Source organism: Heloderma suspectum, chromosome 6 (assembly GCF_057233095.1).
Source record: "Heloderma suspectum isolate Gila_16-S chromosome 6, 16-S_ref, whole genome shotgun sequence".
Lineage (NCBI taxonomy): Eukaryota > Metazoa > Chordata > Lepidosauria > Squamata > Helodermatidae > Heloderma > Heloderma suspectum.
The window spans coordinates 95,996,800-96,009,440 of record NC_139463.1 but is presented as its reverse complement, the minus strand read 5'-3'; the positions used below and the strand labels follow the sequence as shown (position 1 = coordinate 96,009,440).

Below are 12,641 nucleotides of genomic sequence, written 5' to 3'. Positions count from 1 at the left end.
TGGCCCCTTGAATCACAAGCCATTTCAAGGCTTAGGCACAAGCCATTTCAAGGTCAGTCCCGGCACCTCGAATTGTGCCTGGAAACAAAGGAGCAGCCTGTGTAGTTCTTTCAAAATGTGGAGAGTTTCTGTGGGTGCATCTTTTCTCTCTTGAATTACAAACTGTGACAGCTGAAGTGCCCTTCAGTTGTGCTGGACTACAGTTCCTAGCATACTGGACTACAACTGCTAGCATGCTGGCTGGGGGATGCTGGGAGTTGCAGTCCAACACATCTGGAGGAAGGCTGGTTTATGGTAATCCAATGAAATCTCTCCCTCTCTCTCTCTCTCTCTCTCTCACACACACACACACACACACACACTGCCTTTCATGTACTCTAGTCTAAACTCACCACTTGCCTGGCAGAGACAGAGGTGGGGATAGAAATGGTTAGGGAGTCTTGCTTTCCCAGTGGCCGAAGTAAGCAGCTGAGCTGGCCCCACTGGGTGCCTGAGGGTGTGGCGTGGCAGCCTCATTAGCTCTGTGACAGCCTCTTCTGTAATTGGCAATGCCAAGACGCTGCCCTCTTAGTCTTGCAACAATCCTGCCAAAGGGTGCTTGGCCTCATGAAACGAGCCCAGCACTCTCTTCGCTCTCCTTCCCTGGTTGGCATCAGAGCAGGATTGCCCTGGGCTGCCCGGACCATGCTGAGTCTCTGCCGTTCTCAGGTCGTGCTTCTCCTCCTATTGCTGAGAGGTGAGCCACTAGGGTGTGTGCATGTGTGTGCGCGCGCGTGCATGTGTGGTTCATCTAGGGATGTGGGAATCCTTCCAGAGCTAGCCATGGTTTTAGGTCCTGCCTAAGTTGCCAGTTCTGATCTTCTTTTGGAAGGAAAGATCCAGGGCTCCTGGCTTCTCGGGTGGGGAGCTTGGGGTCTCGTGAGTATCAGGTGGTATAATGGATCTGAGAACAAGGATTCTTGGAGAGGGCAGTGGGTCATAGCAAGAGGTCCTAGAAACCGCAGAGCCTGGGTTCCGTAAGACTGGGCTCTCACTGTTCAAGCGGGAGGCACAAGGAACCAAGACTCCTGGGTTCTATGAAGAGTGGGAGGGGTGCTGGGTGGGAATGAGTCTAGTAGGTTTGAGAGGCAGAGCACTGGGAATCAGGGTGTCCATCTGGTAAATGCACTGGTGGCAGAATAATAATGCAGTGCCTTGAGCAGTGTAAGCTATATGCTCAGCTTTAGGTGTCACCTTCTTCCCTTGCCAGGGTTGCTGTGCCTTTACCAGCAGCTGCACAGCAGGCAAACATTCAGGAGTTGTTATTTTTGTCCTAGCATGGATATGCCATGATGGAGAAGGTTTCACCTGTTTGATTTCTCCCTGCCACATGGCTGATAAACACACAGTGGTTCTGCAGGAATGTAGGGGTGGTGGTAACCCCAACTTGGGATATGTGTATAATTAAGGAGGGGTTTCCAGAGTTTTGAATCTGGGAGAATCTTGACTTCCCTTTTCATTGCCATTCAATACACAACATTTCTGGATTTTCTTGTATTGTGCAATAAGCCTCATGGCAAATTCTCAGCTGGACCAAAACAGTTTCTGCCTCCGTGAGCATTTCTACGCCAGCCTAAAATCCTGCATTTAAAATGGGCCTTTCTGCTTCCGTTTTAAATGCAGGATCACCACTGACTCCCTTTACATGCGCTTCCTCCTCCCCCCTTCTCCCCGTATCGGAGTCTTCCATGATCGTCCATTGATCTCGCTCCTCTTCTTGCCACTTTTCCTCTTTTCACGGAGGAAACAGAAGTGGAACACAACGGGGATATATGATAGCTCATTATCTGCGATCTATTAAAAAACAGAACAAAGGGCATTTAGTGCAGGAGGGTCACAGCAGGGTCACAGCTTCATGTAAAGAGCCCGCAAACTCCTGTGAAGGAGCAATCTCAAACGCAGGATAAAAGCTCTGTGTGATGAAGCCCTGTGTCATGGGAGGTTTGTCTAACCTCTTTGTTCTCCCCATTTAAACAATGCAATGCTGGGAAGACTAGGGCTTTGTTTACAATCACGCCTCTCAGGGACAGATCCAATGCAATGCTGGAGAAGAAATCTCCTTTTGGCACCCCTCTTTCACTTTTAGTGGCCTACCTTGACCTGCCATACCTGCCCAGGCATGGTTGCATTTCACCACTGACCACGTCTGGAATTCTTGTGGGCTCATTATAGAATATGCTTGGTTCATCAAGGCAAAACCGTACAGTCTAGTCTCCGTTTTCTAGTATGCCGACAGCCTGGCATTATGTTGCTTCTGTCTCTTTTTCTGTTGCAGGGGCTGAAAACCACTCTGTTCAAAGAGGTGAGGAAAAATGCCTGGCAAGGGACAGCTGGACCCCATAATGGGGTGAGATCCATCTCCAAGGGGTGCTTTGTAGAAATGTTTCTACTATTTCCCTGTACTCACAAGGCGACCCCTCCCTATTTAACCACCTGAGACCTCTCCAGCTCTGTCTCTCTCCTCCTAACCTCCCCGCCAAATAAACAAAAAGAAAATGGTGGTAGTTTCACCAGGTTGAAGATGGGCATATTTCCAGACCCACTGGGAAAACATAGGAGTACAAAGATTTGATGCTGCTGTTGTGTGGGTGCCCTGTGAGGGAATCAAGTGCGTTGATTCCACACCTTGTCCCTAAAAATAAACAAACAAAATCATAAATTAAGAGAAAACAGTGGGGGTACAGCTGGTGCAACCCGGTTTTGCCAGTTTGAAGATGGGCATATTTCCGTGCGTTTTGTGTTTTAGTGCAAAGCCAGGAACGGGCAGAAAGCTCATGCATCAGAAAAGAGTCTCAAAATGTGTCTGGTTTTTCCCCTCACATCAAAATGCAACAGATTCCCTTGTGCGGATGCCTACAATTCCCCCTACATCTGCCATGTACAGAGCAAGGGAAATCCGAAAGGATAAGCTGTGCAGCTTATGGGTCTTGGGTGCACTGAATGCACAGGCCCCAAGCCCCCAATACCTCTGGATAGAAGCACTTTAGGTGTCCCTGCAAGTTCTGTCATTATCCAGAAATGCTAGTATTTCTCCATATAAGCCCTTATTTACTGTGAGCACCTTAGCATACACCGTGAGCTCTCACTCCATTCACTCATTTTGCCCACCAGTAGAACTTCTGCATCTTTGTCTGCCCACAGTATCTCCTGCTAGGTTTAATTTTATTTTGATGGAATTATTTACAGGGATGACCCATCTTGCCTTTAGGGTGCTTCCAGACAGATGGCTCCTAGCAGTGCCAATCAAAAGGCAATGTGCAGCTATTCTGTCTTTCGGTCCTTCATGGATTTTCTGTGGTTAAAAAACAGAGAAGAAGACGGAAGAAGCACTAGAAAAACACAGGAGGGTTACATATGGAAAACTACAATGGCTCGTCCCCTCGTAAAATTCCGTGAACGGGGCAAGGCAATTACACAATAAAAGTCTGGAAGCAGCCTTAGACGCTGGGCATCAGTACACTCATACTTTTGCATTTTGCCATGCATTTTTGCCTGTTTGTTCATTTATCCATTCTTTCACCTACATACCGTTTTTCTTCCTCCCTCCCTCCCAATATCTGTCCAGTGCCACAGTTGCTATGGCACATGTCATGAGGATTAGACTCTGCAAACAAAACAGCAACCTCATTTGATATGGAAATGTACCAGTCCAAATTTAGATCTGGCGGGTTGTTCGAAGTACATTTGGAAACAGAATGTAAAAAATGCAGTCTGTCAGTCTAACCGGCAAATCAAATATTCTATCCTAGTCGGTCATATTTCCCCCCTTGCAATCCCTCTCCTTCACCCTGGCCTTGTTGCAGTCTCATGGAGAAATGGCAACATCCCAGTGCTTGTGTGCGTGTGCGCGCATCCCACCACAGAGGGGCTGATGGTGCAGCCCTCCCCTTGCAGATCAAAAGATGTAGATGCAGCATGTTGTGTGGCTGGCGTTTGCTCTGGAATGGCACTGAAACCGCATAGTGGCAGATGTTCATCACCAACCTGACTTCCGTGCCGCCCCACGTCTCATGCCTTTCCCGGTTCCTCTGCAGCCTGCGGCCGTCCCCAAATGTTCTCTCCTCGGATCATTGGGGGGAAGAAGGCTGACGAAGGGGAATGGCCGTGGCAAGTCAGCCTCCGGAAGAACAGGTTACATGTATGCGGTGGAAGTCTGATTTCATCCCAGTGGGTGCTGACAGCAGCTCATTGCTTCGAAGGGTGAGTAGAAAAGATCGTGTTGAAAAGACACCCCCTTGCTCTCTTTGGATGCAGGCTGCAGCACACCACTAGAAGGAGCTGGATGGACAGTGTCAGGGGACAGGATCAGTCTAATTCAGAAACCGTCCCAGGTCTGTGTCGCTACTGCCAAAATGGCATCATACGCAACATGTTGTTTTTCTGAACCTGAAACGGCCACAAAATATTTCCGTGTGCATCAGATGTAGCCTTATGTAGCCTTATGGGAACTGGTCATGGGGAATCTCTCAAGCAATATTTATTTGTTTTATTTATATGCTGCCCTATAATAAAAGGCCCCCACGGTAAAGTTCACACAGTGAAATAGGTTAAAAACAGGTAAAAACAAGTACCCCAAATTATCTGAGAAAAATGACTGAGGATGTGTATGTCATTACTGAGATAAACTCTGTGCATTGAATGCACAGGGTGATATTGTTTGGTTGTTGTTGTTGTTGTTGTCAGTGGAGGCTGGTGGCTCTGTTGTCAGTGGGGCAGTGAATCTGCTCTGGGTTTCAGTCAGAACTCTAAAGGAGCTCCTTTAGAGTTCTGACTGAAACCCGGATTTATTGCCCCACTGACATTGGAGCCACCAGCCTCCCCTGGTTCCTCCTCCTCCTTCTCCTCCCCCACATCAATTGCAGGGTTAATGCTACCACCCTGGCAGTGGAAGCAGCATTTCCTTGCTTTTTTCTTGGCCTGCTGGCTGTGTAGTGGTTCAGAACATTTGCTTTGGGATCCCCAGATCAAGTCTCAGCTCAGCTAGAATTGATGGATGTACAAGCCACTCTCCCAGCCTCTGTACCTGGAGATAAGAACACTAGCCTACCATACAGGATTCTTATAAGGATTACTGGGAGGTAGGGTGGCCAGGTGTCCTACTTTACAGAGGGCAGACTTGTGGAAGTCCTAATGGAGGACTTCTGTAAGAAGGGCTGTCCAATGGAAGTCCTCTATTTGAGGGCACCCTCTCTGTCTGAAGGGCTGTCCAGTCCAAGTCCAGTTTAAAGATAAAGGACCATATGGGTGGGAGAGGAGCAGGTGCCTGGAAGTTGCCCATCAAGAGACAGCATCTGGACCTCAGACTGAACAAGCAGACATACAGCTCACCTGGCTCACCTTCCCCACTATGGTGTGATGTAAGGGGAGAGCTGGAAAAAGTGCAGAAAAGGGCAACTAAAACAATGAAGGGGCTGGAGCATCTCCCCTATCAGAGAAGGTTACAACAACTGGGATTGTTTAGCTTGGAAAAAGGGAGGGTAAGGGGAGACATGGTAGAGGTCTACAAAATTGTGCATGGTGTGGAAAATGTGGAGATATTTTTCTCCCTGTCTCAAAATACTAGAACCTGGGGTCATCTTGTGAAGCTGATTGGTGGGAGATTCAGGACAGACCAAAGTAAGGACTTCTTCACACAGTGCAGAGTTAAACTATGGAATTTGCTACAGCAAGATTTGGACCTACAGCCACTAATTTGGAAGGCTCTAAAATGGGATTGGACAACTGCGTGGAGGAGAAGCCTATCAAGGGCTGCTAGTCCTGATGGCTCTATCCCACCTCCACTATCAGAGGCAGTATGCCTCTGTACACCAGTTGCTGGGGAACATGGGCAGGAGGGTGCTGTTGCACTCATGTCCTGCTTGTGGGTTTCCCGTGGGCAGCTGGTTGGCCACTGCGTGAACAGAATGCTGGCCTAGATGGACCCTTGGTCTGATCCAGCAGGGCTCTTCTTATGTTCTTATGTATTGTATTTGTATTTAAATTGTAGTAATTATGGAGTAGCACTCATAGTCAATAAAAGGGTGGGAAAAGCAGTACTGGGGTACAATCTCAAAAACGATAGAATGTTCTCAGTATGAATCCAAGGCAAATCATTCAACATCACAGTAATTCAAGTCTATGCCCCAACCACTGAGGCTGAAGAAGCTGAGGTTGATCGCTTCTGTGAAGACCTACAACACCTTCTAGAACTAACACCCCAAAAAGATGTCCTTTTCATCATAGGGGATTGGACTGCCAAAGTAGGAAGTCAAGAAATAACCAGGATAACAGGCAAGCATGGCCTTGGTGTACAAAATGAAGCAGGACAAAGGCTAATAGAGTTTTGCCAAGAGAACACGCTGATCATAGCAAACACTCTTTTCCAACAGCACAAGAGGCGACTCTACACATGGACATCACCAGATGGTCAATATCGAAATCAGATTGTTTATGTCCTTTGCAGCCAAAGATGGAGACGCTCTATACAGTCAGTCAAAACAAGACCTGGAGCTGACTGTGGCTCAGATCATGAGCTGCTTCTTGCAAAATTTCAGCTTAAATTGAAGAACGTAGGGAAAACCACTAAACCATTCAGGTATGACCTAAATCATATCCCTTGTGAATATACAGTGGAGGTGAGGAATAGATTTAAGGGATTAGACCTGATAGAGTGCCTGAGGAACTATGGACGGAGGTCTGTAACATTGTTCAGGAGGCAGCAACGAAATCCATCCCAAAGAAAAAGAAATGCAAGAAAGCCAAGTGGCTGTCTGATGAGGCTTTACAAGTAGCTGAGGAAAGAAGGGAAGCGAAAAGCAAGGGAGAAAGGGGAAGATATACCCAACTGAATGCAGAGTTCCAGAGAATAGCAAGGAGAGACAAGAAGGCCTTCTTAAATGAACAATACAAAGAAATCGAGGAAAACAATAGAATGGGAAAGACTAGAGATCTCTTCAAGAAAATCAGAGATATCAAGGGAATGTTTTGTGCAAAGACAGGCATGATAAAGGACAAAGAAGGCAGGGACCTAACAGAAGCAGATGAAATTAAGAAGAGGTGGAAAGGATACACAGAAGAACTATACAGGAAAGATCTGAATGTCCCTGATAGCCACAGAACTTGAGCCGGACATCCTAGAGAGTGAAGTCAAGTGGGCCTTAGGAAGCATTACTAACAACAAAGCTAGCGGAGATGACAGTATTCCAGCTGAGCTATTTAAAATCCTAAAAGATGATGCTGTTAAAGTGCTGCACTCAATATGCCAACAAATTTGGAACACTCAACAGTGGCCGCAAGACTGGAAAAGGTCAGTTTACATTCCAATTCCAAAGAAAGGCAATGCCAAAGAGTGCTCAAACTACCGTACAATTGCGCTCATTTCACATGCCAGCAAGGTTATGCTCAAAATCCTACAAGCTAGGCTTCAGCAGTATGTGAACTGAGAACTACCAGAAGTACAAGCTGGGTTTCGAAGAGGCAGAGGAACTAGAGATCAAATTGCCAACCTTTGCTGGATCATGGAGAAAGCAAGAGAATTCCAGAAAAACGTCTATTTCTGCTTCATTGACTATGCTAAAGCCTTTGATTGTGTGGATCACAACAAACTGTGGCAAATTCTTAAAGAGATGGGAGCACCAGACCACCTTACCTGTCTCCTGAGGAACCTGTACGAGGGTCAAGAAGCAACAGTAAGAACCGGATATGGAACAACGGATTGGTTCAAAATTGGGAAAGAGTACGACAAGGCTGTATATTGTTGCCCTGCTTATTTAACTTATAATATGCAGAGTACATCATGAAAAATGCCAGGTTGAATGAATCACAGGTTGGAATTAAGATTGCCAGGAGAATTATCAACAACCTCAGATACGCAGACGATACCACCCTAATGGCAGAAAGCGAAGAGGATCTAAAGAGCCTCTTCTTGAGGGTGAAAGTGGAGAGTGCAAAAGCTGGTTTGAAACAACATTAAAAAAACTAAGATCATGGCATCTGGCCCCATCACTTCCTGGCATATAGAAGGGGAAGAAATGGAAGCAATGACAGATTTTATTTTCTTGGGCTCCAAGATCACCACAGACGGTGACTGTAGCCATGAAATTAAAAGACGCTTGCTCCTTGGGAGGAAAGCTATGGCAAACCTAGACAGCATAGTAAGAAGCAGAGACATCACCTTGCCGACAAAGGTCCGTCTAATCAAAGCTATGGTTTTCCCAGTAATAATGTATGGCTGTGAGAGCTGGACTATAAGGAAGGCTGAGCGCCGAAGAATTGATGCTTTCGAACTGTGGTGCTGGAGAAGACTCTTACGAGTCCCCTGGACTGCAAGGAGGTCCAATCAGTCAATCTGAAAGGAAATCAACCCTGAGTGCTCATTGGAAGGACAGATCCTGAAGCTGAAGCTCAAATATTTTGGCCACCTAATGCAAAGAGAAAAGTCACTGGAAAAGACCCTGATGCTGGGAAAGATTGAAGGCAAGGAGAAGGGGACAGCAGAGGATGAGATGGCTAGATAGCATCACCGATGCAATGAATATGAACTTGAGCACACTCCGGGAGAAAGCAGAGGACAGGAAGGCCTGGCGTGCTACGGTCCATGGGGTCACGAAGAGTCGGACATGACTTAACGACTGAACAACAACAACAAATTATTTCTAAATTTGCACCTAAACATATAGATTAGCACATGCACATTTTATGCAATTGTGTGTCCTCTTTTGTATGCGTCAGTGGCTAGTCTACTGCGAGAATGTATGTGTCTAAACCACAACATAAACCCTAAGTGTTATTTGACCACTTAGAAAAAGTGCTATATAAGGACCATAAACACATCAATGTTATTTTAATCATGGGAATTATCTTGATTTATCAGCTTTAGGGTGAATTGCTAAACATGGTTCTATGGAAGCATATCCCACTGAAATCGGTGGGACTTCTGAGTTGGGACCAAGCAGGTATAATTGTTTTTCAGTGTACAAAGTGTTGGACAATTATTAAGCCACGTTAGGTACCCAGCAACCCAGAGAGGTAGATTAAGTTGAGAGACAGTGACCTGGTTTGCACGATCACCGCAGTCCACACTGGCCTATTCAAGCCCCAGCTGTGGCTTGTTTTGTCATCCGAACCAGGGTGGCATGTTTTGTCGGAGGGGCAAACAACCCTCCAATAAACTATGGCCTGTTGTAGGCTTATTGGAGGGTTGTTTCCCTGTCCAACAAGCCATGACACCCAGGTTTGGATGACACTGCAAACCATGCCAACAACCCGCTGTTGGTAGAATATACAAAATGGCTGCCAGCATGCTCCACAACCCACCGTGGCTTAAATAAGCCATGCTGGGGTGCAGTGATCATGTGAACCACTACAGTGTCATTCCAAAAGCTTCCTATTGAACTCCAGTGCTGAGCAAGGAATTGAAGTTGGGCCTTCCCATAGTACTAAACACTTACTCTTCCTTATCTCCCATAGGCTGCTGAATCTGCCAGAGTACCAAATCAACCTGGGGGAATATGATCTGCCCAAACCCATGCCCAGCATGGTCTCGTCTGCCATCAGCCGGATCATAGTCCATCCACATTTTGCCGGAGATGGGCTTAGTGTCGATATTGCACTGGTGAGGCTGGAGGAGCCGGTAAATTTCTCCCGAACCATCTTGCCCGTCTGCCTTCCAAATAGTTCGGACCCTGACCCCTTCCCTGTAGGGATGGCATGCTGGGTTACTGGCTGGGGCCAGATCTCGCCAGATGGTAAGAATGTGTTTGGCAGTTCAGGTGTTTCAGGTATTTGTGGGAGGTCGTGACACTGAGTCTGTGCCTCCTCTCAGAGCTTCGCTTCTCTTTTACCAGTCAACATGGTGGCTCGGACTTTGCAGGAGCTGGAAGTGCCGATCATAGATGTTGAGGTGTGTGACGAAATGTACCAGAACAAAACTGACAGCTACACTATGCCAGAGGGCCACAGGCTGATCTACAAAGACATGATCTGTGCTGGGTATCCCGAGGGAAAGAAGGACACCTGTCAGGTAAGCATCATATACCTGAGCAGGGTGTCGCAAGGCTAAGGTATATTGCGGGTGGAAGGTGGGGAACCATCCTGAGGCTAGGATTGCAGGAATGTTGGGCTTTTCCACATGGGGCTTTTATCCTGCAATTGAGATTGGTTATTCATGGAAGTTTGCAGGTCCTTTACATGACACCATCAACCCCCAGCACTTCTCTCAAGCTTTCTGATAGTTTCTGTGGCTTTATTTGAAATGGAAATAATGAGCTAATAAAAAGAAGCAGCTCGAATCCGTTTCAATTTGTCTGTGTGAAGAGGAAGTTGCACTATAACAACAGCACCATCTAGTGGCTGTATAATGAAGCATAGAGAACATGCAGATAAAGCCAATTCTCTGCAAAACAACCCAGGAAGTGTGTGTGAAGGAGCCCATCTTAATCCTGCAAAGAATTCAGAAGCAGAAGCCCAGGTGAAGTTGCAGGATAAAAAACCTATGCGGAGAAGCCCTTTGTCAGTCAGCACTCATCAGGGCTAAACCAACACTTGTTTTCAGCAGCAGTGTCTGCCTAGTCCTGGAAACTACCATTTCTGGTTTTTGAAAAATGCTTGCATGAGGTGAGATCTGAAAACCTGACAGGCTGCCTGGGAACTCTGTTGGCACTGCCTTGACTTCCATGATGGAAGAAAGACAAGGGGCTCCTTCACATGGGGCTTTTATCCTGCAATTGAGATTGCTCCTTCACGGAAGTTTGCAGGCTCTTTACATGAAGCCATGATCATCCCAGGCATCTCCTGCACTAAACACCCTTTGTTCCATTTTTAAATAGATTGCAGATAATGAGCTATCGAATTACCCCTGTTGTGTTCTGCTTGAGTTCCCTCTGTGAAAAGAGGAAAAGTGCCAAGAAGAGGCGCGAGATCAATGAAAGATAATGGAAGACTCAGATACTGGGAGAAGGGGAGGGGAAGAGGTGGGGGAAAAGAAGCACGTGTAAAGGGAGTCCGTTGTGATCCTGCATTTAAAACGGAAGCAGAAAGCCCCCTTTAAATGCAGGGTTTTAGGCTGGTGTAGAGACGCCGGAGATATCAGTGTCATAAATAAATAAATAGGTTCATGCAATAAATTTCAGGTCTGCAAATTCTTAATTCATTTGAACACCTCTTCTCTTCCCAGGAGAGTGAAGCTCCCTGTCTTCCTCTTTCTCTCCTTCCAGGGCGACTCCGGGGGACCCCTGGTGTGCAAGCTGAACGGCACTTGGTACCTGGCTGGAGTAGTGAGCTTTGGGTTCGAATGTGCCAAGCCCAGTCGACCTGGAATCTACACCCGGGTCACGTCCTTCATGGATTGGATTCAGCACACTGTGGAGCAGAACGTAGCCCCCAGTGGTCACGCAGTTCCTGTTGCCCTCTTGCTCCTTCTCCTGGTCTTGACCGACTTCCTTTTGTGACCTGCTTTAGGCTCACCCACTGCACCAACTGTGCATCAGAAGAGCCATCCTGTCTCAGTATCAAGATGGATCAACATCTGTGAGAGCTGGGCAGGGACAAACGTTGATCTCTGTAGGCTGAGCTTTAAGCAAGGGACGCTTGAAAGAGCTCCGGCACCATCTGAAAGGTCTCCGTATTGCCATCTTTATAACTGTGCTTGTTCAATAGCAGTGGTGTAATGGTAAAATTTCAAGTGCAGTCGCTCATCGTGACAGTCCCCATAGCCACGCCCCCAAGGAGAGTCCAACAATTCAGGCAGCTGCATTGATCCATATCAACAGTTGTTGCAGTTTTCATCTCCACCAGGAGCAGGCCTTTTATAAAGCTAATGGGTCTCCATAGCCCATTTAAGACCAAGCTACCCCCAAATACTTGTCATTGCAACAGGGAACAAGCCAAGGTACTCTTGCTGGGGAAATTCATTTCCCTCCAGCTGCTGTAGGAATTTCAGCTAAGCTCAGAGGGAAGAGGGAATCCTGAGGGGGATGTCAGATGATATCAGGGCCCTGCTAATAAAAAAAAGTCCCGATGCTGCGTCTCTGTGAGCCTTGGTTCCACCACACCACTGTTCAATAGACATATAGGTCTAATCAAACAAGAAATGAGCGGGAGCAGAAACATACGGAGGAACCAGAGTTTTTTAAACAATGGACTCAGGCTAACACGCCAAAAATAAACGACGGACAGAAGCAAACGTTCCAGGCAGAATGCTCTGCTCAGTTGTTTCTGGGCAGGACATTTTTGTAGAGAAAGTATCTAGAAAAGGAATATAAGTAAACCCCAAAGCCGGGGTAGAAAACAAACAAACAAACAAACAAACAAACAAACAAACATCCCAAGCAGGCAACGTTAAAATGGAAATTCCATACTTAACTGGTGAATGTCTGCTTGCATCGCGCGAAGGAGGACAGCTTCATTGGGGCAGCGGAGGCTGGTGGCTCCGATGTCAGTGGGTGGTGAATCCGCTCCGGGTTTCAAGTCAGAACCAGTCAGAACTCTAAAGGAGCCAATGGCTCCTTTAGAGTTCTGACTGGTTCTGACTTAAAACCCGGAGCGGATTCACCGCCCCACTGACATCGGAGCCACCAGCCCCCACTGCATTGGGCAGGCGTGTACTTTGTGGCTGGACAAGCAGC

General features: G+C 47.0%; 1 protein-coding gene across 1 annotated transcript; it reads left to right on the top strand.

Moving 5' to 3' along the window:
• Nucleotides 1-684: 684 nt before the first annotated feature.
• LOC146341928 (serine protease 27-like) lies at nt 685-11,465 on the top strand. Its single transcript, XM_084805264.1, has 6 exons — nt 685-736; nt 2,315-2,341; nt 4,074-4,239; nt 9,487-9,764; nt 9,864-10,039; nt 11,232-11,465. The coding sequence occupies exons 1-6, from the start codon at nt 685-687 to the stop codon at nt 11,463-11,465; spliced, it is 933 nt and encodes a 310-aa protein (XP_084661390.1).
• Nucleotides 11,466-12,641: the final 1,176 nt, after the last annotated feature.

Excerpts from the sequence above, each read along its gene's own strand:
- LOC146341928 (XM_084805264.1), top strand. The coding sequence starts at position 685 with ATGCTGAGTCTCTGCCGTTCTCAGGTCGTGCTTCTCCTCCTATTGCTG. Across the intron at positions 737-2,314 it reads TCTCCTCCTATTGCTGAGAG|GGGCTGAAAACCACTCTGTT; the intron begins GTGAGCCACTAG and ends TTTCTGTTGCAG. Across the intron at positions 10,040-11,231 it reads GAAAGAAGGACACCTGTCAG|GGCGACTCCGGGGGACCCCT; the intron begins GTAAGCATCATA and ends CTCTCCTTCCAG.